The sequence below is a fragment of the Rosa rugosa genome, chromosome 1, assembly GCF_958449725.1.
Source record: "Rosa rugosa chromosome 1, drRosRugo1.1, whole genome shotgun sequence".
NCBI lineage: Eukaryota > Viridiplantae > Streptophyta > Magnoliopsida > Rosales > Rosaceae > Rosa > Rosa rugosa.
Window position 1 is genome coordinate 8071624 of NC_084820.1, and position 27371 is coordinate 8098994.

General features: G+C 37.0%; 3 protein-coding genes and 1 pseudogene across 17 annotated transcripts; 2 read left to right on the forward strand and 2 right to left on the reverse strand.

Moving 5' to 3' along the window:
* The first annotated feature begins 5869 nt into the window (after positions 1-5869).
* On the forward strand, positions 5870-6907 carry LOC133727137 (ethylene-responsive transcription factor ERF017). Its single transcript, XM_062154762.1, has one exon. The coding sequence runs from the start codon at positions 5959-5961 to the stop codon at positions 6598-6600; it is 642 nt and encodes a 213-aa protein (XP_062010746.1). The 5' UTR covers positions 5870-5958; the 3' UTR covers positions 6601-6907.
* Positions 6908-9962: 3055 nt separating this feature from the next.
* Positions 9963-13536, reverse strand: LOC133727138 (beta-galactosidase 15-like). The gene is made up of 14 exons (XM_062154763.1): positions 13261-13536; positions 13067-13159; positions 12826-12969; positions 12600-12685; positions 12414-12519; positions 12115-12318; positions 11859-12020; positions 11579-11775; positions 11366-11469; positions 11185-11279; positions 10856-11077; positions 10534-10745; positions 10155-10431; positions 9963-10070 (listed from the first exon to the last, which is right to left on the reverse strand). Exons 1-14 carry the CDS (start codon positions 13534-13536, stop codon positions 9963-9965), a joined length of 2286 nt encoding a protein of 761 aa, XP_062010747.1.
* Positions 13537-14839: 1303 nt separating this feature from the next.
* LOC133737082 (beta-galactosidase 15-like) lies at positions 14840-21861 on the reverse strand (annotated as a pseudogene).
* Positions 21862-21863: 2 nt separating this feature from the next.
* Positions 21864-26256, forward strand: LOC133714369 (uncharacterized). Of its 15 annotated transcripts, none has more exons than XR_009848663.1 (8): positions 21864-22524; positions 23390-23654; positions 23957-24022; positions 24340-24418; positions 24514-24597; positions 25366-25449; positions 25588-25679; positions 25874-25967. XR_009848663.1 is itself a non-coding variant. In XM_062140471.1 (8 exons), the coding sequence occupies exons 2-8, from the start codon at positions 23608-23610 to the stop codon at positions 26129-26131; spliced, it is 705 nt and encodes a 234-aa protein (XP_061996455.1). In that variant the 5' UTR covers positions 21864-22524; positions 23390-23607; the 3' UTR covers positions 26132-26256. The 15 variants fall into 15 exon arrangements, 8 of the variants coding, with proteins under 8 accessions (XP_061996455.1, XP_061996462.1, XP_061996484.1 ...); XM_062140471.1 differs by having other exon boundaries at positions 23957-24037; positions 24497-24597; positions 25625-25679; positions 25874-26256; XM_062140478.1 differs by having other exon boundaries at positions 24497-24597; positions 25625-25679; positions 25874-26256.
* Positions 26257-27371: the final 1115 nt, after the last annotated feature.

Consider the following 27371-nt stretch of genomic DNA (forward strand, 5'->3'; position numbering starts at 1 on the left):
TTGATCGGGAATGTTTTGTCAAGTTTGAGCTGACGCATGCATATATGTCATCCATGGCTGCTGCTCATAAAACTACCTAGCTCGTTAAATATGACTTGAAAAAATTAATTATCAGCTTAGCTAAAAATCCTAAAATATGAATTAGCATCAAGAAAAACATTTGCATGCTAGCTTTTCCAGTAATTTCTACGTAGGAAGTAGATGATCGAGAGAGTCTTCTAGAGACCCACTATTTTAATGGATGATTTGTACGTTAAAAGTTTTTTTTTTTTTTAAATCAACTAGAATATATTACATTTATCTAACCGTTCATTTAAAAGTCCTTACTTGATGTTTATTGTAAAATATTCAATAGAGACCCCCTATTTTTATAGATGATTTTGAGACATTCTTGACAAAATGAAAAGTAAATGCATAATCAATGATTATATATATCGTGTATAAAAGTGTGTTTTATGGACACAAGTTTCATTTCTTTCAACATGCATTTTGAACTATAAATGTACGAGAAGAAGAAGAGAATTTTATGAACTGAAAAGTAACTGCGATATTGAAGAAAACTAAGAACACAATTCATCGTAATTAATTTTATTATTCGGTCTTATTTGTTTGGCAAACCAAAACATGATAGAGACCATGGTTTTGGGATGATATAGATTGGTAGTAATTAAGATAGGAGATCTCTTTCTTATCGGAGACAAGAGAAACTAGTTGTACGCTCCTTCACCTAGATACTTAGATTTACATTGCTGAGAAGCTTTTAACTAGATACATTTATATATGTAGGGAAATTTGGGGTGAAAATGAGAAAGAAAAAAAGAAATTTATCTCATAGATCGATGTCATAATTAATGAAGCAGCTTTCTAAGTGTCTTAAGCTAAGACGCCTTAATTCACGGATAACTTGCTATTGATTTTACCTTTTGCAAATAAATAATAACAATAATAATTAATAAGAATAATAATAATGATAATATCAGAAAATTCGAGTGATTTACAGTCATTTTTTCCCGTGGTTGGTTTACAATCATTTGTCGTACTAACTTTATATACATGTCTGTGTTACTAATTTACTACTCATTCCTAACTTTCATTTACACACTATGAATGATTCTATGTTTGTCATGATGCTGTATGCGGGTCCTCGGTAATGACTTGAACTTGGCGGTTTTGAATTACCAAATATTCGAGTTGTTCGAGATCGACAGCGCTGCAGGTGGTTTGGATTGGAATATGTGTAGGCAAAGAAAAAAAAGGGCAGGGTAAAATTAGAAGTTTGATAGCAATGAAGAGTATTAGGGGCTGGCTTCTCTGTTATGTTTTGGTCGAGCATGGACGCTTCTACATATGCTGATATCCGGGTCCTCGGGTCGGGCAGAAGAACCAATAACTTGCTAATGAGAGATGAGACTAGACCGATGAGATATACCGACCGGTGGATGACGCAATGTTAGTTATCTCACAAATTTGCGTCAGCGTGGGTGATCTAATTCAAATCTCGACGGCGATGACCGTCGCTACTGTACTTTGCCTGGACGCGTTTTTGAAATATTTGTTGATGTTCTTCGTTCTCTTGGATTGACTCTACCCAGGGAGTTTGATCATTGCGAGTTGACACTTTTCGATGGGGATTGTTTTGTCTACTTCTGCGCTTTGAGCTGACGTATGCACATATGTATGGCTGCTACTTAATAGTTGCATATAAAGCTATCAAAAATTCAAAAGCTCCGTTTAGCTCGTTGATTATGACTTGGAAAATTATTAATGAATTAAAGTTTGAATTAGCATTAAACGAGAAAAATTACCATTTTCATGCATGCTTTCCTGCGATTAATGTCTCCATCGATGGATGTATTGACTACTTGGCCACCTTTTAGTTCACGACGTACTTAGAATTGCATGTCATTGCCATGCGTGCAATATTGACTTGGTGAAGTAGTGAATCTACATAAATATAATGAAATAGTAACTTTTCTTTCTAACTTTTTTCATGTCTTAGCTCAAATCATAAAGCAATTCATGTTTTCGATACCTAAAGCAATTTAGATCCAAATTGTTTTCGATGACTAAATTAATTTTGTTTTTTTGTTTTTTTGTTTTTTTTGCAAAGATGATCTCTCAACTCCAATCTAAATATTGGACGGTTTTAGTCATGAAATTATTTAACTATATATTTTAGCTAAAATTTGAAAGAGGTTATAGAGAGAAAATTGCTTATATGTAAATACTAAATACCATTTGATCGTTATGATATGGGAGGTATCAAACGTATGAAAGATATATCTCACGAACTAGTTTATGCTTTTACCCTTGATTTGTCCTCTGTTTAATGGAAGTGATCCATTGTCACACTCAAATTGTTTGCTTCTATATGAGATATTGGACACTTTACATTGTTGTAGTAATGTAATAATTAAGGAAATAACCGTTTTGTTAATTTTGATGGTCATATTCCAAATTAGACTTGCTACTCTTGATATCTTGATATTGTTTGCAAATTGCAAGAATTAATTAAGATTCGAGATTAGATTGTGGAAGAGAAAACCCTAATTTGGACGTTGCAAGCTAGTTTTGAGATAATGAAGACACCTATTCATATATAACACTCCTTTGTTCATAATAATTTTGTCATCCAATCATGCACTGGGTCGGTCTAAGGTTTTGTTAAGACCCTAGAGAATTTTGTCGGTGAGCCGTGGCCTATTGATTAACTAGCCTAACTAACACTGTGAAGGTCACGGGTTTAAATCTCACTGACATCAAGGATGGGGTGGGGTGGGGAGTTACATACTTACATTGTCATCAAGAGTCAAAAAAAAAAAAAAAAGACCCTAGAGAATTTTGGAAACATGGTCTTCCGATCCCAGCAGATCCCTGATCTAGCTAGTATGGTAGATAGATTATTACAGCGCCGTAGGGAAGTGTTTTTCCTGCCAAAGAAAAAGAAAAAAGTTCTCCTCCTCCTAGTTGAGTTTATATTAGGGTTCCTGAACTATTGGAAAAATATAACTTTGCTTATGAGTTTATAAGGGTTTGGGCTATAACTTGAAAAAAATTATCAACTTAACTAAAATATGAATTAATTAGCATCAAGAAAAACCATTTGCATACTGGCTTTTCCAGTAATTTCTACGTACGTAGTAAGTAGATGATCGAGTTGACTGTTGACAGTGCTCGGTCCACGACGTTTTTGAATTTGAATTGCCATGCGTGCATTTCTGGGTGGAAAACGAATGTGGTATCTCACTGGAGGCAGCTAAGCTAAGTAGCTAACCACAGGTGATGGAAGATATGGTCTTAGATCACGGTTTTGGACTTCAACATAGCATTTGTTTATAGTATGGGAAATAAGAAACACATGTCTAATGTCTTGCATAATATATATTGTGTTTTAATAATGCCTGCAGCCTTTCTAACGTTACATTAAAAATCGATCTATTTGGTTTCTTAGTGGCCGGGGACTTGCAGAATCCTCGTTCTTAGTGTACTTTGTTTTCTTTTGGCAATTTGTTCCTACTTCCTAGTATACTTTACTTCATTACTTTTCGTTTTATTATTCGTATATAATTTGTGATGTACATGCATGTCTTTTGTTTACTCGGATAAAATAATTAGGTTTTGAATATTTCATATGCTCTGGATGTTATGATATTATTTGGTGTGAAGCGAATGTCATTTTCTTTGTTTAATTAGCTGTGGCAATTTATAATAAGAGTATTCCACGTCGACAATGAGTGGAGTACGTTTTATGTAATATATTGTCAATTGGTCTTGAATTATTTAATTAGATACTCAAGTTTTGTTTTTTAGAATGAAATTAGATACTCAAGTTAAGCACTTTTTTTTTTTTTTTGAATTCACCCAAGCCGGGCGCCAATATATTCATCTGAAGTCAGAATAGGTCGTTACATACCCTTCCGCTGTTCATTTAGAGACAGACAAGAAGCTAGTGGTAGTACCCACAAGTGGTACATACATATAGTCCTACTCATTATACACTCAAAAGCGAAGAAATAGCGGATATCCTCATTCGGTACTACTCCAGAGACGCTAGAAAGAAATAGAGTGTTCCTAATACAAGGAATTTATTGTAATTAGACAAAACTAAAAACATAGAGATTGGGCCTAGGGCAAAAACCTAACCCAAACATAGCCAGTCCAGAGCAACAAAAGGCCCGCCCAAGCCCATTAGGTCTGGCTTGGCCCAGACCCAGCCTCCACCTCCAGCAGACGCTGAACCAACACTGCAGTTGCAGTTCCGCCGACCCACGTCGCCGCCACGACTGCTTCACCAGGATCCTTGCTGCCACGCACCAAAACGTCACAACCAAAACCCACGAACCAGCCACCACAACCCGCATCGCCCCGAACCTGCACCGATCTAGCACCTTTCGATCCTTGTCCCCCTGCATCGTCGACGACTCAGGAGCATCAAACGAGGACCATCGATCCTGCACCGCATGGCCTTGCATCCCGGAGATTTCCACTCGAAATCTGAAACCAAAAACCAGCCTGTAGGAACTCCGAGCAACACCCCTCTAGATCCCCCGGAATGTTAGCCATCAATCTCCGTCCGGCAGCAGACCAAGCGGCGTAGGTGGGCCTATGCCAGGGCCGCCACCGGACGAGGGCGATCTGTCAGTTGGAAAACCTGCCGCCGACTAGGGTTTTGGACGAGGACGAGTTCCTCTCGTTAAAATTTTTGGGATTTCTTTTCTTTTTGGTTCCTTATTTCAAGTTAAGCACTTGAAAGAGCGGAGAATATCTAATCCAACTTTAAAATAGAGATGTTTCTTGTTCTATGTATAATTTTCTCTTATATTGAAGAACTAACTATATATCTAAACTAACTTTAAGATAGAGACGCTTCTCATTTTGTCTAGAATATTTTCTCCTAATAAGAAACTAATTCGAAAGTCGATGACATTTTTTTTAGTCTTATTATTGAGAAGTAATTCTCAATCGGCCTCACCTGCCATCCTATCGGCTTTGTTCATCTTTCCACTCCATGTTTTGCTTTTCTTTCATTTCTTGTGTAAAATTCACTGAAAATTCTGCATCTTTAAAGCTATCAAAATTAGGCATAAAAATCCTTATAATTGCTGCTTCGATCCCTGGTCTACCAAATAGGCTCTCATATATAGATAACTCTTCATTAATTACTCGCTACCATTTTGATGCTTCCTTATCATTAGAACATGTCTTGAGACTTGACACTAACTTCTTATCACTCTATTTTTGGCGATTTCACTAGTTTTGCCTTGTTTATTGCATGGAAAATGGTTAAACGTACATAGGTACATGTACATTGAACATATTCATGTTCAGTCTTTTCCTAGGTGGATTCAATACATAATCTATATAGATATATATATATCTGGTCTAGAAAAAGAACTAGAAATCGTTTCCACACCTGAAATTGAAAACTAGAGATTGTTTCCACACCTAAAATTGAACCTATGAATCGTCTTAGATCAAACACAAGCAATGCCACACACTTCGGATAGTTTGATTGGAAAATGAAAAGGACCAAAAGGTGCAAGTTGCTACTCATTTCCCAATTGAAATAGACAATTCAATCCCTTTTTTAAAGTTCAAATCAGTTCAGGACAAAAAAAAAAAAAAAAAAAACAGGCTTCCCTTCCCCACCAAATTGAAGCATGAGGAAAAATATAACATACACGTGGTTCCAAATTTGGAGTCACTCTCCCAAGTCCCTCCCCGCGTAATCACAATTCCTAGCTTCCCTCGTCTCGCCACGTGTCCCGTCTTCTCTTTTACGCGCCTACACAGTGTTGACCCTCCACAGTCCCGAGCTACCTGAAACACTGAAACACACGCACATATATATATATACCTCAGAGCCGCAAACCCCAAGCCTAACTCAACTCAGATCACACTCCCTAGTCCCTCCAAACAAGACTTTGTATCTCTCTTTTATCTAACTCGGCACAATTTATGGTGAAGCAGACCATCGGGAAGCCATCGGAGCGAAGCGACGCCAAGTACAAAGGTGTTCGGAAGCGCAAGTGGGGCAAATGGGTCTCCGAGATCCGCCTACCCAACAGCCGCGAACGCATCTGGTTGGGCTCCTACGACACCCCCGAGAAAGCGGCGCGTGCCTTCGACGCGGCTCTGTTCTGCCTCCGCGGCCGCACCGCCAAGTTCAACTTCCCCGACAACCCTCCAGACATCTCCGGCGGCCGCTCCCTCTCCCCCGCCGAGATCCAGGCCGAGGCCGCCAGGTTCGCCAATAACGAGGCGAACCCTCCGCCGCCTCCGCCGCCGCCGCCGCAGGTCCCGAGGAGCCACTCCGATCTTTCCATGTCGGAGCAGCAGACGGAATCCCCGTCTGTCTCGGAGGGGAGTGGGACCCTCGTCATGGACAGTGACTTTAGCGTGACGGTGAACCAAAACAACGACCAGTCGTTTTTGGACTTGTTTAGAACGTTCGGGTCGGGTAACTACGCGACGGAGTATGGATTGTTCCCGGGTTTTGACGATCTCAACGGTCAGTTTTTCAGTCCGGCACCTCAAACGCCAGCCGTTGATTACGCCGAGGAGAATTTAGCTCAGGAGTCGTTCCTATGGAATTTCTAAAGGACCCAACTTTTTACTTTTTACTACAACACACAACACTTTAATTTAATCAATTAATTAGCTAAATTAAGCTGGCTAATGAAAATTAAATTAAATTCTTCATATTTTTTTCACCGGAGACGAGCTTTGGACAGTTTTAGTTTCCAATGCTTTACCATATTCCGGTTATGGATGGACCAGATTTTTGTGCGGCCATCCTTACCATCATTCCTTATTGTATCTTGGGTACAAAGAATTCTCTCACACCGTGTAACCATATAGTTATTCATTGAATTTATCGAGTGGAAATAATTCATCTTTATATATATATATTAACCCAGTTTATTATGTTCATAGTTACAGAGCCAATGGCTTTTGAATTCCAGAAGCATTTTCTGAGCAACATAGATTGTAACTCTGAACTGAAGAAAGAAAACTATATTGGGTTAGTAGTACATTCTTCACGTGTTAAACAGAAAGTTCACAGAATATATGATAATTTCTTGATCAAGATCCACAGCCTGTACGTGGACAACCGACTTCTATCAACCACGTGCCTGCCTCAATCCAAATGCAAAGGGCCACAATGCCCACCGGTCCAAATCGTACTCTTATCTCAATTCTCAAGCGAGAGAGTCGCTTTCGTTTCATTACTAGCGAACTACTACTATCCTTCCAGAAGGAGATGGGTATTTTTGTTGTCACGGTCGACTCAACAGTTATATGACTTTTGTATTAATTTGACATTGTTTTTTTTTTTGTTACAATATTAATTTGACATTGTTTTTTTTTTGTTACAATATTAATTTGACTTTTGTACCAGGTTTCAAAGAATTAACTTCAGTACCATGACGTTACAATCCCGACCCAAAATCAGTGTATGCGGTTACGGCCCCCGTTAGTCAATCTGATTTTAGTCAAATTTGTAAGGGCAAATCCGTCTCTTCATGAATTAACAAAAAAAATTGCAGAAGAAGAAGGAGGAAGAATAAGAAAAAGAAGAGGGAAGAAGGAGGAGAAGAAGAAGATCAGATTTGGGCAAGGACTTAAAAATCGAAATTTTCGCCGAAATATCGGCGAAATTTTCGTTTTCTCGGGTTGCCGATATTTTCACTAGATAATTCGGAAAAAAGGAGCAAACCAACCTCAAAGAGGTTCGAACCTTGGTTGTGCCTCATACATTTAAACAAGGAAACCAATCCTGCTGGAGAAGGATCTTGTAATTATTGGAATATCGTTTTATATATTTCTTCACAGATCTCATCTTCTTTTACCTTCCCCTTTTCAACAGTTTATTGGGTAGTTTATTTTATTGTAATTAATTAAATTTATTATTTTAAGTACTTTGTACATGAATAAACTACTAATTATTTTATGTACGAGAATTAGTAAAGTATCAAGATTTTAAATATCCACTAAATTAAGTTTCAATAAATGTCTGCTCAATGTATAGTTGTGTACTAATTCCCTATAAATTACATTAATTTATTATGTAATAATATTTGTTTAATATTTTTTTTTTTTAAAAGAGTAGATAATTGATCAAATAGACATATTCTAAAGTTTCATTTATAATTTTTATGTTTTTCTCTAAGTTTTCATAGTTTCTATCGAATTTTTATCGATATCGATACTTTCTCGAAATTTCCATTTTTTGAATGGTCAATATTTCCTCGATCATCGATATTTTAGTCATTGGATTTGGGTGTCCAAATCAAATCGGGGAGGAAGAAGAACGAAGAAGAAAAAGAAAAAGGAAGAAGAAGGAGAAGGAGGAAGATCGAAGAATGAAGAAGAAGAAGAAGAAAGAGAAGAAGGAAGAAGGAAGAAGAAGGAGAAGAAAATTAGATTTGGGTGTCCAAATAAAACTTGATATTGGAGAGGGAGGGAGGGAGGGAGGGAGGAAGAAAGGAAGAAGAAGGAGGAGGAGGAGGAGAAGGGAGAAGGAAGAAGGAAGAAGAATAAGGAGGAGGAAAAAATCAGATAATCTGGGTATCCAAATCAAATCGGGGAGGGAGAGAGGAAGAAGAAGAAGGAAAAAAAAAAGATACCCAGAATTGGGTGTCCGTATGAGAGAGAGAGAGAGAGAGAGAGAGGTAAAAACCCAAAATTATCCTTTGAAAATTGAATAATTGCATAGGTTTAACGGTGTTATTGACGTCATGTACTAAAAGTGGGTCGGGATTGGAACTTCATGTAATCATGTACCAAAGTTAATTCTTTGAAACCAAATACACCGAACTTCGGAACGGCCTATACTTAATGTACTGTTCTTAAAAATTTTCCTTGTTTAAATGCAAATACATGACTAAAATAGTAAAATTAATATCGTTTTATTTTCTTGTTATAAAAAAGTGACCACTACTACAACTAAGATCTAGCAAATTGATCACAGTTAGGAGACCCCAGGAAGGATTATATCGAACTTAAAACCTAGTTTTATCAAAGTCATGACCAAGGTTTGCTAAAGCACTCACACCGTTAGGGTTTAAACAGGAGCAGAGCCACGTTAGGGCACGGGACCCACCGTGCCCCAGTGAGATTTTGAGATATATATAGATCTGGTTTCATAATATCTTTGAATGTTATCTTGTTGTAGTGGTAGAAGCTGATACCTATGTTAGGCTGGTCTCTGGTTTGATTGTTGATAGCAGCAATCTGCTATTTTTTTTTTATAACATTAATACTATTATTTCTTCTTAGCAATGTGCTAATATTTTTTTTATTTCTTTCTTTTTCTAACATTAATACTATTATTTCTTCTCAGAAAAAAAAACATTAATAGTATTCTTTCATATAGTTTCAAAGTTCAAAGATAATTTATATTTTCATTATGAAAAATGGTCTAAAATCTAAAAACTATAAGTTTGATTATTAAAATATAATAATCTTTTTAGTGCAAAAATAAATATTGATCTTTCCCTAACCTTATTCTAATTATTATTTTTATTACAATTTTGATATATTTTAAGTTTAAGTTTAAATTTTTAATTTTTTTTTTTTAACTTTTGACTACCCCAGTTGAGATCATTTTCTGGCTCCGCTGCTGGGTTTAAGTTTGACAGAATTTATATCATAGTTTCAATAGTATTTATATCATAGTTTCAATAGTAGGATAATTCTCTCATAAAAAAGAAAGAGGCAAGATGAGTAGATTGATTATAACAAGGATAGCATATTGAAACAAGATGTTCCACTTTTATTGCCAAATAATGGCTTTAAACAGTCAATCCAAAATGCCAAAAGCCCTTATCTACTCCTAGCTAGAGTACTTTACATTTTGCAAATGTAGCTAGCTATAAACTGATCTCATCCTAAAAAAGAAAAAGAAAAAAAAAAAAAAAAACTCTAACTTAGCTTCCTATTCTCCGAAAAAGAGAAATTTAACAAACGGCCTCCACTGCAAGCCTTTTCACATTATCTCCACAATTTGTTGTGTCAAATTTGTCTTTGGAGATGTTGATCGAGCATTTTTCTTTACCGATGCATTCCTATAAAATCAAAAATAACTTAGTCATGTAACTACAAGATAGACGAAACTAAAATCTACAACAAAAGAATAGTTTTAAGTGTACCTTTTCAATGATGGACAGTGCATTTGCGCCATCACAGGTGCCTTTCTTGAATGATCCACAAGTACCTTGAGGGTTGCCAAAGCTAGCAAATTTGATTGCTGAAATGGGGCGACCTTGGCATGCCAATTCCAAGGTATTCTTCTCATATGAATTCGCACAAACACTTCCGACTGTGATGGTTTGGAAATTTACAAGAGATGGATTGCCACCAAATTCTTCGAACAAGATCAACGTGTTCTCATCATCGTCTCGCATGAAAGATCGCGGAACATGATACCTTCAACACCATTAAGAGAAGAATCATATAAAAGTTCGTAAACTCAAGTATCAATCGAAGTAAACATACCAAAATTACCAAAATTACAATAACTGTTATTACCATCTTTGAGTAGGTTCGCCACATTTGGAAGTACATTTTTTACTCTCATATTTACCACGATAGTCGCAAGCATCACTACAACCGTCGGTCTTAGCCAAATAACTTGGCCAATATCGACCAATACTATGACCATTCACCCAAGCATCACCCTTCCCCAACCCTTGTAAATCCACCACAACGGGGTCAGTTCCTAAAGGAGCTTTGAAAGTTGTCTGAAAAGCACAAGCAACCACACAAGTTGTTTTCAATAATCTTTCTCATAACTCATAAACAAACCAGATCCAATTAATTTAACCTGGATAGGACATAGGTTTAGATATACCTTGTACCATGTCATCATCGTGTTTACTGGTAAATTTTCAGACGACCATTTCGTTGCTTTCTCGGAGCTAAATAGCTTGTTTGTCAAGCCATGTAATCCAACCTTGTATGACCATTTGTGTGCTGACAAATCCTTGATCACAGTTTCGTCACCATTCTGTCCAATCAAAACAATAGGACCAAGTATTCCAGCAGGTTGCAAATCATATCCACCTCCGTAGTTCTGGACATGATTAATCAAAGTTTGATTAAAACCCTTATACAAGCAATTAATAAGCATAATCAGATTATAAACTTTTCAAAAGAATGATATGGGCAAGTACTCCGTACCGAAAATCCAGTTGTGACACTCAACAAAGAAATAATGTTTCTTCCATAATTTAGTGTAACATTTCTCTCAAAATTACGAGCAGCATTGTCAGAACCTATTTCATACAAAAGAGTTTAGAGAGAAAAAAAATGCCAAAATAAATGAAATATATAGTAAGTAATGTAATAACAATTGTCTTACCAATATGCTCTCCATTCACATAAGCATGAAGAATGCAACCAGTTCCATTGATCCTTAGTGTAATGTTCTTACTCCAACTTGGATCATCTTTCTTGAGATCAAGACTACTCAAAACCCAAGACAATACAATCGAATTAATCAAGATAATTGATATATATATATAGACACACACATATAGGTGGAAATAAAGTTAGTTTAGAAGCTTTAATTTACCTTGTCATGTACCAAAGGTAATCACTATCATCATTTGCAGCCTCTTTTTGCTCCATAAGGTGATTTACCACAACTTCACCTTTTCCAAGAATCTTAGTCTCATCTATGTTCTCAGGCCTCCATGTCCACTGAAGAGACTCAGGTTCATCTTCAGCCTTGTTAGGCCTTTTTACTTTTACTGTTGTTTGGGTATTAACCTGGCAAATAAAATTAACAAAAAGTGAGAAAACTATATAAACTGATATATATTCATTCTTATGAAAACGCAGTTTGCATGTACCTTAGCAGTATTATATACTTCAATTTTGCAATCAGGAAGAATACTAACAGACCACGCCGGAACAGTGTATTGGGTTCCTCGGAAAGTGATGTTTGCATCAAGTTTGTAATTTGAATTGCCCAGAAAGCAACTCGACGACTCTTCTGTTGCATACACAGTGGTCTAAAACACATAAAAGTAATGCAACCAACGTCAATTAGTAGTGTCAAATAACGTTAAATTGTGTAAAATATCAAGTTGGTAGTTTTCGACTTACCGAAACATAGTTACCCAAATCTGCGGTGGTAATATTTCCATGGGTAAGAGTGTACTCCATGGATTTCAAAGTCTCATGAAGTTGCTTCAAATGCCCCCATTTTGGTTGATTCAAAGTACCATATTCATCGAGAGGAGCATTGTAATCATAAGAAGTGGTGATGTATCCAGCAGCTGTTCGACCGAAGTTTGTACCACCATGATACTAGAAAATAAGAACATATTCGATCATGTACTTACATGTTAGTATCAAAATTATATACAATTATACTAAAGTACAAATTAGTTTAATCTAGTTACCATGTAATAGTTCTGAAATGTGCCTCCAAATTGGAAAAATTTTGCAACTGCGAAAGCAAGATCCTCAGCGGTCCTGAATGGATCTGAGCCGCCCCAGCTCTTAAACCTGATTATTATAATACATATGCATTAATTTATTGTATAAATGTGAGGAAACAAATTCAAAACTAAGATGAAGTAAATTACCATCCTGTCCAATTTTCAGTCCACATTTTAGGATAATTGGGTCTGGGTGTAAATTGGTCGCAGTAGAAGCCATTGCAAGTGTTGATCTAAAATAAAAAAAATTGTAACTAGATAATAGTGTGTATTTTAAAATAACATAAATAGTTATACCCAATTTAAGAAGAGAAAGAAAAACAGAGAGAACCGTTTCAAAAAAAAAAAAAAAAACAGAGAGAAAAGTGTGTACCATTGGATCTGGGGCATCGTTTTGTTGACACATAATCCATGGAACACCAACATCAAGAGATTCAGCAAAATTTGCACACCAGTCACGATATGCTTTACCAGCATCTCCATACCACCATTCCACATCTCCATATTCATTTTCAATCTACCATAATTAATTGAAACAAAATTTCCATAAACATATGTTATATTTTTGTAGCTAGAAAATATGAATGAATGAAACCATGACAACATATCTGTACCTGAGCCATAATAATTGGGCCTCCTTGAGATGCAAAAAGCTTCTCTTTTTTGGCCATATCAACAATCATAGTAGTGAAATTTTTCATCTCATTCTGCAAAAAAAATAAAAAATAAAAATGGTGTAGAGTTTAGATTTTAGAAGTTCCAAGTAGATAGGGTTTCTTCATAAACTGAACTTAGTCATTGCAATTACCATGAAGACATCATTTGCAGTTCGAATTTTGCAGCCGGGCAAATTGTGCAGCCAAACAGGAAGTCCTCCATAGTTCCATTCAGCACAAACATACGGACCGATTCGAAGAACGACGTATAGTCCAGCATCTTGAACGGTTTTGATGAACTTAATGAGGTCTAGGTTGCCAGTAAAATCATATTGGCGACGCACTGGTTCATGAGCATTCCAGAACACATAGGTCTCAATTGCGTCTAATCCACCCTCCTTTGACTTCTTAATCAAGTCAGGCCACATCTGCATACATAGGGTTCGGGTTAGTTTTAAAAACATTGAATGAGATTATATGAAATTAAAAGTTCAAGCTCTTATTACCTCTGGTGTGCTTCGAGGATAGTGAATGGAACCGGACAGCAGAATTCTTGGTTTGCCATCGATGGTGATGGATCTTCCATCATGAGAAACTTTAACGGCACTTGCGTAGGAGATGAGAAGAATCACGGAAAAACAAAACAAAAGGGCAAGCGTAAATTTTTTGGAGGGAGGCATTGTAGCTAGCAAATCAAGAGCAGAAATTACGAGAGCAACAATGATTAACTGATGTGTATATATACGGCACTTCTGAGAAGGAAAAAAGAATAATCCTAATCAATTTGAAGGCTTATCCACTAATTTGATGATATATCCAAATTTATTTGGATTTGGATGGAGCTAGAAATTTGATGATGATAAAAGTTTTAAAGATATGTATCTTAGTTTGAGTTGATTAGAGACACTATCCAAAAGTATAACGCTGCCGCAACACAGCCGCCAACTTTGCCGCAACTGCCCGGATCTAGAAGCCAAAAACCATAGGGCGGATCGGATCTTTAAGAGTAAAATATGATTGTTCATAATTATTTTTTTTTATCAAACCGATTACACAAGTCACTGTGAGTCCGAGTTTTCATTTTCCATACAAGTCACAACTAAGAGCATCTTCACTATGCTCCTATGTTTTATTCCAACTATGCTCCCCAAGTCCCCATTATGTTCCTAAAATATCAAAATCAATAGAAGCTTTTGAATCGAGAGATATAATTTGAGTCTATTCCAAAAAATAAAAACAATAAAAAAAATGGCGGAAAAAAAAATGATAAGAAAGACATATACCAAGATGTGAAACTATATCATGATCAGATTTACATGCACGTTCTTTGTTCTTCACTTCTTTGTGAATGAGTTAGGTAGGCTGCTTATCATTTGATTTACATGTTTTAAAAGATTGATTAATTGTTTCTCATTACATTGTACATCTATCAATCAAACTTTGTATGAATTGTAGCTACATGCCTATATGGTAGTACGCGATTTTTTTTTTTTTTGAAAGGGTAGTACGCGATTTTGAGCAATATGAATGCGTATAATTTACATAGATAAATAATTACTACGCATCACTAAATTTTAAATTTGATTTAGGAAATTGAAGAAAAGTTATGTCTAATTCCATATTTGAAAATCGATTGACCCTAATCATATACTACAAAATGGCCATTAACACTAATCAACATTATTTGTAGCTTAAATCTCATAAAAACACTAACAAAAATCCTAACTTGCTCTAACAAACTGCCTCCACGGCCAGCTTCTTTACATTATCACCACAATTTGCAGAGCCAAACATGCTTTCTGATACGTCAATTGAGCACGACTCTTTTCCAACACATTCCTACAATCATAAAGATCTATTAGCTACATGATAAAAAGATAAAATAATGAAGAATATGAGGGAAAATTACTACCTTTTCAAGGATGGACAAAGCAGTTGTGCCATCACTTGGGCCTTTCCTAAATGATACACAAGTCCCTTCAGGTTCTCCAAAGCTAGCAAATTTGATTGCTGAAATGGGGCGACCTTGGCATGCCAATTCCAACGTATGATTCTCATATGCATTTGCACAAATAGTTCCAACTCTGATCGTTTGAAAATTCACATAAGATGGGTTGCCTCCAAATTCCTCGAACAAGATCAATGTGTTGTCATCATCTTGCAAAAAGGATCGCGGAACATGATACCGTCAATATTTCAATTTAATTAAGAGTCAGTAAAATTGATGATAAAATATTTCAATTGAATAAATTATCTAGGTTGAGAAAAATGTTGTTACCATCTTTGTTATTGTCGTACGCACCACGGTAGTCACAAGCTTCAACACTAAAACCATCCTCTGGAGCCAAGTAGCTTGGCCAATATCGCCCAATGCTATGGCCGCTATGCCCGTTCACCCAAGCATGGCCCTTACCCAACCCCGTGAAAGTCCACCGCGACTGGTTCAGTTCCTAGGGGAGCTTTGAAAGTTGCCTGCTGAAAGATGCAAACAAAAATAGTTTATCACTTGGTTGCTTTTAGGTTTAGGGTTTGCAAAACCATACCTATGAAAAATTATACACATCGGAGTTTAGGGTTCTGTACCTTATACCATGTCATCATCCTGTTTACAGGTAATCCTTCAACTGACCATTTAGTTGCAAAACGAGAAGCAGAGCTAAAGTGCTCGTCTTTCAAGCCATGGAGTCCAACCTTGTATGACGATTTGTGTTCTGACAATCCTTGATCACAGTTTCATCTCCACTTTATCCAACCAATTGAACAGGACCAGGTACTCCAGTTTTGATGTCCTCAAATCCACCTCCATAATTCTAATCACAATTAAACAAAATGCATTAGTAAAGTTTTGGTAAATATTATAGTCAATCAATCACAATGTTTTCTGAAAATACAGATATTAATTGGTACGAACCGGAAATCCAACAGTAGCACTGAGCAATGAAATTGTGTTCACTCCGGGAACCAATTAACCTGATAGGTTTCTCGAAAACGTAGTTGAACACGTACGTTATAAGCAGCCCATTGAGAACCTATATATATAAGTTCATTAGAAAAGATTAGTAACAGGACTGAGTAAATTTCAAATACATGCATTAATAGACAAAATTCTGGTGTCTTACCAACATGTTCTCCATTAACATAAGCATGAAGAATGTAACCAGTTTCATTTATCATCAGTGTCATGTTCCCACTCAAAATTGGATCATCCTTACTGAGTGGAACACTGAAAAAGAAACTCTCAGTTAAGTAAACCTAGTAGACTGGAACTCTGGAAGTTCTTGATCATATATACTTTAGTCATTAGATTACCTTGTCATATACCAATTAAAGATAATCGATCACTAGCATCATTTGCAGCATTTTTTGTTCCATAAGATGATTTTCCACAACTTCACCTTTTCCAAGAAGCTGGGTGTCATCCGTCTTCTCGGGCCTCCATGACCAATGAAGGGATTCAGGTTCATCCACAGCCTTGTTAACACTTTTTACTTTCACTGTAGTTTGGGTGTTTACCTGCAAACAGTTCAACAAAAGCGTTAAAAAATGCATACACACAAAAAAAAAAAAAAAAAGAAGATGATGAAGTAATAATTTGAAAAAACAAAAAGAAATTAGTTATACTTTAGCAGTGTTGCATGTATGCTTCTTTTTTGCAATCAGGAAGAATACTAACAGACCAAGCAGGAATGGTGTATGTGTTTCCTTGGAAAGTGATTGTAGTATCTGAACTGTTATTTGCATTGCCAAAAATGCAGCTACTTGACTCACTTGTCGCAAACACAGTGGTCTGAAGAAAACATAAACAACATTAGTTAAATTGTATCGATTTAGAATTTTCATAGTTGTGTGAAAATGGTTTATCTACTTACCGAGACAGATTTCTGTGGTGGTAATATTGCCATAGGTGAGAGTAGACCTGTAAATGGACCGGATTTTGATCCGGACCCGCTCCAGATCCGTGGCTATTTGACGGGTTTGGATCGAAAATTTTGATCCGTTAATGATCCGAATCCGTTAACCCGTTTATTTAACGGATAAAATACGGATTTAGGTCAATCCGATCCGTTAATGATCCAGCCCGTTTATGTAATAATAAAATATTATTTTTTATTAATATAATATTATTTTTAAAAAATATAAAATATGAAGAATTTCTAATACAAATTTTTTGCAGGAATCTAAGAGACAGTCTATCACCCAAGATTCCAATAAGCATTAAGAATTTTGATAATGTAATTCTACTTTTGGTGATACTTTTCATGTTGTTTTAATATTTTATTAATATCTTATGAGGTATCATGATATAAATTTGTGGACAAAATACTGTTTACTCCATATACTTATAGGGGGTCGACGTTTTAGTCCCTGACGTTTCAATTTCACCTGAAAAGTCCCTAAACTCTCCAATTTCACCCCATTGGTCCTTGCCGTCACTTCTCTGTCAAATTCTTTGTTAAATTGCTGACGTGGCACCATTTTCACACTAAAATGTCTATTTTACCCTCACTAACTCTTTATTTTTATTTTTATTTTTCCTCTCTTTTCTTTTCTTTTTATTTTTTTTTTCTTTTTACCCATTCTTCTTCCAGCTCGCCCCTGCTCTTCTGCCTTCTCTTCCTCCTCTATGATCTCTTCTCTCTCTAATTCGACCTCTTCAAGCTCAACACCAAAACCAACAACATCCACATCGCAATACCCGACCCACTTTCTTAACTAAATCCCACAATCCAGATGCACAAATCTCCTGACACCATCTCACCATCGACGGCGCACTGCTCGAACGACTTGGTCCCCCGGACGGCGTAGTCCAACGCGTTGTTCAGGCCTTCGCCGGAGGCGATGGTGTCCCGGGCCAACTTCAACAGAAAGGAGCCGAAATCCGGGTTGTGAGTGAGGCGTCGGCGAGAATCTGGTTCAGCTTCTTCGATTGAGACGATTTGGACTTGAACGGGTTCGTTCTCCATCTCCAGACCTTTTTTGGGGGGTTCTACTCAGATTCACTTCATATCCAAAACCCAGAAATTCAATTTCCCCTAATTTCACAATAATCAACCATGATATTCTAGAAATTTCTCCTTCTATTTCTGCTACAAACCCTAGCTTTCTTCCCGGTCTTCTTCGACTCCCACCTCCTACCGTGGTCGTTGATCATAAGCATGCCGAGCCCCATTTCAAGGAGCTTGAGGAAGAGCTTAAGCTATACTGTACCAGCTGGAGGTTTTCGGTGGAGGCTAACAATGTGAATCCATGGATGACAATCCCAGAGGAATGTGTAGGGTATGTGAAGAACTACATCACCGGCCGGGATTATGGTGTTGATCTGGAGAGGGTTTCCAATGATGCTGGGGTTTATGCTGAGTGTTGAATTGAGTGGTGATGGCAAAGATGTGTGGATTTCGATGGTGATGATACTCTTCTATTGGAGTTTCGAGAGCTTTGTGAAACGGGTTCTCCGGTCAGTTTCTTGAATTTGAATTCGTTAAAGCTTTGTTATATATAGTGCCGGACTGGTTTTGCTTTGGCAATTTGTGATCTGAGGCATCTGTTATACTCAATAGAATTGCTAAACTGATTTTAAAATGTGATTTATGCTTGCAACTTCAATCTTCGAACTGTGCCAGCTGTTATCTAGCTATAAGCACTAAATGTTTGCTATGAATGTTTGATCTATGATTGTTTTAAATTTACTTAATAGAATCTGGTTGGGCCGTGTGATTTTGTTGAGTCTGGCTTTGTTGTTCTTGTGTGGTGTTGGATTTTTGATTGCAGATTTGAGATGATTGTTAGTTCACTTACTGGGTTTGTTTTTGGAGAGAGATTTGGGTTTGCTTTTGGAAGAAGAAGAGGGAGATAAACAGAGGAGGAGAGAGAGCTGGAAGAAGAATGGGTAAAAAGAAAAGAAAAAGAGGAAAAAAAATAAAATAAAAAAAGAGTTAGTGAGGGTAAAATAGACATTTTAGTGTGAAAATGGTGCCACGTCAGCAATTTAACGGAGAATTTGACAGAGAAGTGACGGCAAGGACCAATGGGGTGAAATTGGAGAGTTTAGGGACTTTTAAGGTGAAATTGAAATGTCATGGACTGAAACGTCGACCCCCTATAAATATAAGGAGTAAACAGTATTTTGTCCAATTTAATATTACTATTTAAAATTTTAAAATATTTGAAATTATAAATGGGTCAGATTAGCGGATCGGGTATCCGTTAATCTAGCGGATACGGATTTGGATCAAGCTATCAATGATCTGCCGGGTTAACGGAGCGGGTTTGGATCAAAAAAATTTTAAGTAAACGGATTTAGATTTAGGTCGATCCGATCCAAATCCGGTCCATTTACAGATCTAGGTGAGAGTATATTCCATAGATTTCAAAACCTCATGAAGCTATTTCAAATGCCCCCATTTTGGTTGATTCAAATGGCCATACTCATGCATCAAGAGGGGCATCATAATCATACGAGGTGGTAATGTATGAAGCTCTTGTTCCGTTGTTCTACCAAAGTTTGTTCCACTATGATACTCAAAACATATGCATAGATGTTTATCAATATATATTATCCGTGTAAAAATTTAAACTAATGTACTAATTACCATGTAATAGTTTTGGAATGTGCCTCCAAATTGGAAAAACCTTGCTACTGCAAAGGCAACGTCCTCAGCAGTCCTGAGTGGGTCTAAACCACCCCAGCTCTTGAACCTATTATGCATGCCAATTATTTAGGAAAATAACAATCGAACGCCACATACTTAAATTTGGCAATAAATATTCACGTGTAAACTTACTAGCCAGTCCAATTTTCAGTCCACATCTTAGGACTGTTGGGGTTACTTGGCTTGAATGTGTCACAATACCAGCCATTACATCTGTTTATCTAATAAAAAATAATGCAATTAATTAAACAATAGTAAAAAACTAATATGTTAAATAAGTATGCATAACGAAAAAGAAAAAAATGCGCATACCATTGATGCGGGAGCATCTTTTTGTTGACACATAATCCATGGAACTCCGATGTTTAGTGATTCAGCAAAATTTGCAGACCAATTAATGTATGCTTTTCCAGCATCTCCATAGTATGATTCCACATTCCCATTCATTTTCAATCTAAGAAAATTTTCAATACATCACAATCTATTTGTGTAGAACAGAAGATAGATCAATATGAACCATGAGCCAGTACAATGATATATATATGTAAGCATATGTACCTGAGCAATAATGATAGGGCCTTCTTGAGATGCAAATAGTTTCTCTTTTTTCATCATATCCACCATCAATGTAGTGAAATTCTTCATCTCATTCTGCCAAAAACAAAAAATAATGTTAATTAAGTACAAAGGTTTAAGACTTTAAATTAAATTGGGTAAAGTGAAAGTGATTTCAATTACCATGAAAACATCGTTTGCTGTTCGAATCTAAGAGTTTGGCAGGTTATGGAGCCAAACAAGAAGTCCTCTGTTCCATCATTAGATATGAAGTTAGTCATATAGTGTTCATAGTAAGTTAATTTGTAAAATATCAGAAGAAAAATATACTAACCCATAATTCCATTCAACACAAACATATGGACCAATCCGAAGAACATCATACAGTCCTTCATCTTGAATCGTTTTGATAAACCTAACCAGGTCAACATTACCAGTAAAATCGTATTCACGACAAACTGGTTCATGTGCATTCCAGAAGACATTAGTCTCAATTGCATTGAGTCCACCTTCCTTTGACTTCCTAATAAGTCTAGCCACATCTGCATTCGCACAACAGAGGTCGTCTAGAGTACCTTGATGTATGTCATACCCTTATTTTATTTTTTTTACTTTTAGTAAATTAATATAGTGGAAACCTTTTGAACTGGTCAACAAGTTACCCAATTAAATATCGTTATGTGTCATTTTTTAAAATAAAATTTACCATATTAACAACACACTTTTTCTTGATATGTAACATTGTTCAAAATCATGTAATAAATATTGTCAAAATAATAAATTACACCTAGTTGAACTACAATTATGGCTTATGACAACACTTATTGTGGTTATTGTAATTGAGTGGTCAAAGATGTAAATATCATATTTGGACAACTTTTATCAAATGGACACTAGTACAAAATTGAATCAGACGACACATCATAGTTTTCTGCCGTATGATTGATTTTTTTTTGGACGTCGTTTTTGTAAAACCCATCGTCTGATATGAAATTATGAATCAGTTCAGATGACGTTTCAGGACATAACCGTTGTATGACCCAAAAAAAAATTGAGCGTCAAAGTCCAAAATTTTGCCCAACAGGTATTAATCATACAATGAGATACAATAAAACTGTAGTATGATTAATATGTTTGACAGAAAGGAGGGAGATTTCCCACTAGTATTTTTCTCCAACTCCCCCAAGAGGGAAACCAAATTAATAGGAGACAAACCCCAAATTTAAAATGACTGTATTCAGACGACATTTTTATAAAAGGACAAAACTGTTTATTCCCTATACTTATAGGGTCTCGACGTTTCAGTCTCTGACTTTTCAATTTCACCTAGATGATCCCTAAACTCTCTAATTTTACACAATAGGTCCCTGCCGTCAATTTTTCGTCAAAAACTCTGTTATCTGACTGACGTGGCATTTTTTTAAAGGCTAAAATGACTATTATGCCCTCACATTCTCTTTTTTATTTATTTATTTATTTTTTATATGTTTTTTTTGCTCTTTTATTTTTACCTCTTCTTCTTCCTGTCTCTGTCGTCTTCATCCTCATCTTCCCCTCCTCTCCTTATCCCACACCCCAATGTCCTCCCCCCCCCGGCCGGAGCTTCTACCCCACCACCACCTCCTCCTTCCACTACCAACACCATCTTCGAACTCCCATTGCACTGAAAACACGGCAAGAATTTTGCTTCTTCGCACCCTTCGCAAACCGACCCGACCCGACCCGCTTCTTGGGCAGACCATCTAGAATCTCCCCCAACAACCCCTCCTCCACAATTTTCACCTCCTCAGATCCGCCCATATATCCGCGGTTTTCAGGGTCTGAATCGAGAAGGGTATCGACGGCGGGAGCGGCGAGAACCGGAAGCTGTTGGGTCGAGGTCGGCCATGAGCTCAGATCAAACGGCAACCGGAAACAAATCCGTTCTTCGCACTTGGCCTGTAGATCAGAGGTATGGACGGAGGCAGCTTCCCGAGAGATGAAGGAGTGGATATAGAAGAGTGCGGCGGTGAGGCCGAAGATGAGATCGGTGGAGAGGGGCAGCAGAGAATAGGTGGACTCGGAGAGGAGGATATAGTAGCGGCCCTTGACTAGTGGGTCAGCGTCCAAGGAGGTCGCCGACTGGTGGACGACGGCGACCCAACCCGCCCCTGCGCCTCCGATTGACAAGCTTAAATCCAGCTCAATCTAGCCACATCTCTCTCTTCCTCTGTTAGTGCATAATGCTACTTTATCCTTCGATTGTTATAATTTTGGTTGATTGTGAGATTTTGAGCTTTATGGGTCGAGATTGAACCAAAATAATTAGAGAAGCGTGAATGAGCGGTCGCCGGAGGCATCGACGACTCCGATTGTGCCTCGGTTAGGGCTCTGAACGCTAAGAGGTTGGGAGGTGGTGTGGTAGCGACGGCGTTAGGGTTTAATTTAGAAGTTGAACCACCACTGATTGCGGCGGCGGAGGAGGAGGCGGTTAGAGGTGTTGATGGGGTTGTGGTTTTTGACAAGCCGGTTTAATTGAATATGAATAAGTTCTTGTGGGATTGATGCTACGTCAATATGAATGTGTTAGTTTGCTTGTTTTCTTCCTGTTGGTTTCGCCTTCTAGGTAGATGAGTATTGCATGAACATCATAACAAGCTCCATATATAAGTGCAGTTGAGGAGGTGCAAGGGTAGAGAGAGGAGGTTGGAGACGACAGAGAAGAGGTAAAAAGAACAGAGAGAGAGAGAGAGAAAATTCTCAGTGGGGGTAAAATAGACATTTTAATGTGGAAGGGATGCCACATCAGCAAATTAACGGAGCTTTTGACGGAAATTTGACGGCAATGACCTATTGTATGAAATTAGAGAGTTTAGGGATCATCTAGGTGAAATTGAAACGTCAGGGACTGAAACATCGAGACTCTATAAGTATAGGGAGTAAATAGTATTTTGTCCTTTATAAATAAATGTATGTTGTGCGGGTCTTTATTTCTGATGTAACTATCTAGATTGCTTATTAATGCAATTCATATTTCTCAAAAAAAAAAAAAAAAAAAAAAAAAAAAATTTGATTGGGCTTGTTCAAATTGATACAGGGGATTGAAACTTAAGCAAGAAAATAACAAAAAGCCCACAGGATTCGACAGCGCCTCTCTCTCTCGACCCAAAGCTCCTCACTCTCGACAAATGTCTCCCCAAAACCAAAACCAAACCCTCCCTCTCCCAAATCCTCACTCTCTCGACAGCATCTCCCCAGAACCTAGACCTCTCTCCTCTCTCCCTCTATCTTCTACACCTATAACCCAAATCCATCATGCATATTACTTCGAAAAGTAGGTGGTCTCCGACGTCTCGAACCAGGTTATTTACTTCATCTCTCTCTCTCTCTCTCAATTTCCGATTTCGCCAATCTGTTCAGTTTCCAAATCCGATCTTTAGGGTTTGGTTTTTCTTCAATTCGTCTTGAATTTGCATTTTGATTGGTTTGGTTGCGTTTTCCCCTCTCTGCTCTCTCTCCAGCTTATTACCAAAGAGGTTAAATCTTCTGCCTGTTTAAAGGGAACTATATTGTAGAGTCGAATATTTTGTATCATAAGCAGTTAGTGAATTGACCAAAGTACTGAACATACAGTGTTACATTGGTTTCTCACTTCACAAAACAGGTTGATGCTAGCTTGTGGGTTCTGGTGCATCCCTACTTTGATTCTTTCAATGGTGCAGATCGACAAGTTGAGTTTGAGTTGGTAGAAGTGATCTAACTCTTCTTTGCATAGAAGTTAGTGTGTGTGTGTGTGTTAGTATATTCTTTGGGTATCAAGGAAATCTGACGGCAAAGGTGTTCATGTTTTTTTTCTCTGGCTTGTATGCAGTTGCTGAGATGAACAAATTGTTTGCACTCATTATGTTTGTTGATTACAATTTTTACCAACTCTGATTATTCCACCATTTCGGATGTTTCCTTGTCTATGCTTTCCATGTTAAATACGTTTTTCTTGATGATAATATTTTTCTTGCTTTTGGGGACTGATGAATTTATTATTTACAGGCCTACTTATCTCTTCCCCGAGGGCACTGATTCTGTGATTGGCCTAACAGCAATGATGTGTGACTATTACTCTATGCTGGTGAGTATGGATTTCATCTTTCCTTTTCTGGTTGGCTAGTTGTGTGGAAGTAATTAAGCTGATGAGGATGAGTTTAAGATTCACAATATCATTAGAGGTGACAATGTGCTCCCCATTCATCTCTGCTATTGGGCTGATGTAATTGTGATTGCTCCTCTGTCAGCACACACACTATCAAGGTATGATTTAATTAATAATCTGTTAATCTGGAAGTCTCATTACTTTAGAAGCTTCTTTGTTTATGCAAGTATATAGAATATTATTTTTCACTCTTAAAATGGAGTAGGATCATATATGCTATACTTTATTTACTTTGTTTACAGTTGTATTCAGTATCTTGCAAAGACTTGTGGATTGTGAAACCTTTGTTTATCTAAATTTAGCTTAATATCATTATTTGCATTCATAGAAGCATGTCAGCTGCCTCTTGCATCCATATGAAACTGATCATATCCTTTTTCTGAGGAGGATTTAGCTACTGCCATGTGGTAAGATAACGGTGGTGATGGTGATTCATGTCAATACATATTTTCATGATAAGTATTCAATTACCATTATTTATGGAAGGCAAGGTGGAATTTGGTTATCGCATGAACAAACAAAGTATGCAATATGATGAAGAGAAGTTGTGTTTTAAGTTAAATGTACGCAACCTGTTGGTCCCATATCTCATCGGTTACTTATAGTTATACGTGCACAAGAAAGTTAGTATATGGAATCAGCATATAATACCCTTCTGGCAGGCCATGTTGTGGTGGAAGTAAGCCCTTGCTTTGAATCCACAATCGTGTCATTTGAAATCCCTACTCCTTTAATTCCTATATCTGAAAGTACACCTTAATCTGTTTCTCATAGAAGTAGGATATGTGCATATATATAAGTATACGTACTTCTGTGAGTTCTATCCTACATGCAGAATCTGATATCTAGTTGTGTCTTATATGTAGGATTACGCTCACGTTGCAAGGGCTGTTGTTGTTCATAAATTTTGTCACGTTGGTTCGTTCGCTTTCATTGGCGGTGGCTCTGTGGTATGACTTTGATCCCTTTTACCTCCATCACCATATGTCGTCCTTCTATGAGTACATTTTATGAGTCTAGCCATAACATATATTTTAGCATTCCCACAGTCAATCTGGATCTTATATTCTTGTTTTATATACATAAAGATTGCACAGGATGTTCCAAAGTACATAATGGTTGCAGGAAAAGAGCTCAGCATCTGGAGGGTCTACGACGTCATGGATTCACAGTGGCAGAGGTTTGTCAATCAACTAAAATAGTCTACTATTACATCAAAATATCTTCTCATCTAAGCACATGAGTACCCCAAGTATGCTTGGTCATGTTATTAGTTCAATTATGCAAGACTGGCATCTTAATTGAGATTTCCTTTTAACATGTTATGTTTGTTTCTCCCCTATTTTGGTGTTAATCATGCATGCTTCTGTGTAGGAAGCTCTCAAGGGACAATTATGGCGCCTCCGTGATCCCCAAGGGAAGCCACCAGGTGTAGTGGGATGGTGGCCTTCAAGAGCTGTGATCAACATTTTTAAAATGATAGACTTAGCAGGAAAAGATGGCATTGCCAAGGTTGGGGGCCAGGAAGTGTATACATGCAATAAAGCAAGGCTTTGTTCCAATGAGGCCATGAGAGCGGCAGAGCTTGTAAAGCTAGACTCGCTAAATAAATTTCTGGATGTATATTGCTAGGAGAGTACCATTAGATCTACTCCTTTTGTAGATAAAAGATTACCTTTGCACAATCCATTTTGGTACTTGATGTGGATTATAGCAATTTCTTCTATATATTACTGTTAATAGTATTTTTTATTCCACTTCCAGCATATATAATGCATTGAATCAATCTATTAAGACAACAATAACTGCACAAAAAACTATCATATGTACACATATGTTCACAACAGCCGCAAAATAAAAACTGTTATCTGAAATCAATATAGATCATGGATGTTATAACAAAACAGTTGTGTGAGTAAAAGTCACACAACGGTTATAAAAAAAATGACTTTTTAATCGCAATCATACAATGGATGCTTAAGTTGCCCATTGTCTGAGTACCGTTCACACACCAGTTAATGTTGTCGAGAGGCTGTCGACATGCTGTCGACATGGATGCCGAGTTCTTCAGACGACGGTTCTCTAAATTATGTTTCATCAGATGGCAGCGAGATATACGACAGTCAGCTTCGTATCAGACGATAGTTTTTAGTTGTCGCTTGATTCAATTTTTGTACTAGTGGGAGAACCTTGATTATCAAGTGGAGAACCTCCTTGCAATACTGAGTTCTTATATATCTTTTGGTCTAATTTTAATTTTACCATGTTCGCAACACAAATGTTGTCAGAATTGTAAAATGGTTGATAATCTTGTAAATGATATAGTTTTTGAAGTAATTATTACAGATAGAACAAAAGTTAGCGTTTTTACACCAATAGTTGTGGGTTGTGGTAAAATATATAGTCATTGAGTAATCATTTCACTAATGATAAAAACATAAAGATTTACCACTTTGACAACAAATTTGTTGTTACACTTGTTAAGTTGTTCATAAACTAGTTCATTAGTTTAGGTTGAGTAATTACTATAAATAGAACAAAAGTTACTGCTTTTACATCAATTGTTGTGGGTTGTGGTAAAATGTGTAGTCATTGTAGTAATCCTCTCATTAATTATAAAAGCATAAATATTTACCACATACTTATTACATTGTCTGTAAATTAGTACATTAGTTTGTGGAGTAATTACTATAAATAGAACAAAAGTTATCACTTTTAGTCAGAGAAATTTTTTAGTGCTCCCGTCAAACCATGTCATCATCTGACATGGTTTGACGACCGAGTAAACACGTGTGCACTCTCAATACAACTAAAGAATTAAAATATCCAAACTACCCTCATCCCCTCTCCTCTCTCCCACGGGATGTCATCT

What these genes read in the sequence shown, in the direction of transcription:
- LOC133727137 (XM_062154762.1), top strand. Translation starts at nt 5,959, where the DNA reads ATGGTGAAGCAGACCATCGGGAAGCCATCGGAGCGAAGCGACGCCAAG.
- LOC133727138 (XM_062154763.1), bottom strand. Translation starts at nt 13,536, where the DNA reads ATGTGGCCTGACTTGATTAAGAAGTCAAAGGAGGGTGGATTAGACGCA. An exon ending in CTGCAAATGATGTCTTCATG is followed by an intron (nt 13,160 to 13,260) that starts GTAATTGCAATG and finishes TTTTTTTTGCAG; the next exon opens with AATGAGATGAAAAATTTCAC. An exon ending in ACGATGCCCCAGATCCAATG is followed by an intron (nt 12,686 to 12,825) that starts GTACACACTTTT and finishes TTTTTATTTTAG; the next exon opens with ATCAACACTTGCAATGGCTT.
- LOC133714369 (XM_062140471.1), top strand. Translation starts at nt 23,608, where the DNA reads ATGCATATTACTTCGAAAAGTAGGTGGTCTCCGACGTCTCGAACCAG. An exon ending in TCTCCGACGTCTCGAACCAG is followed by an intron (nt 23,655 to 23,956) that starts GTTATTTACTTC and finishes TTCACAAAACAG; the next exon opens with GTTGATGCTAGCTTGTGGGT. An exon ending in TCATTGGCGGTGGCTCTGTG is followed by an intron (nt 25,450 to 25,624) that starts GTATGACTTTGA and finishes TAATGGTTGCAG; the next exon opens with GAAAAGAGCTCAGCATCTGG.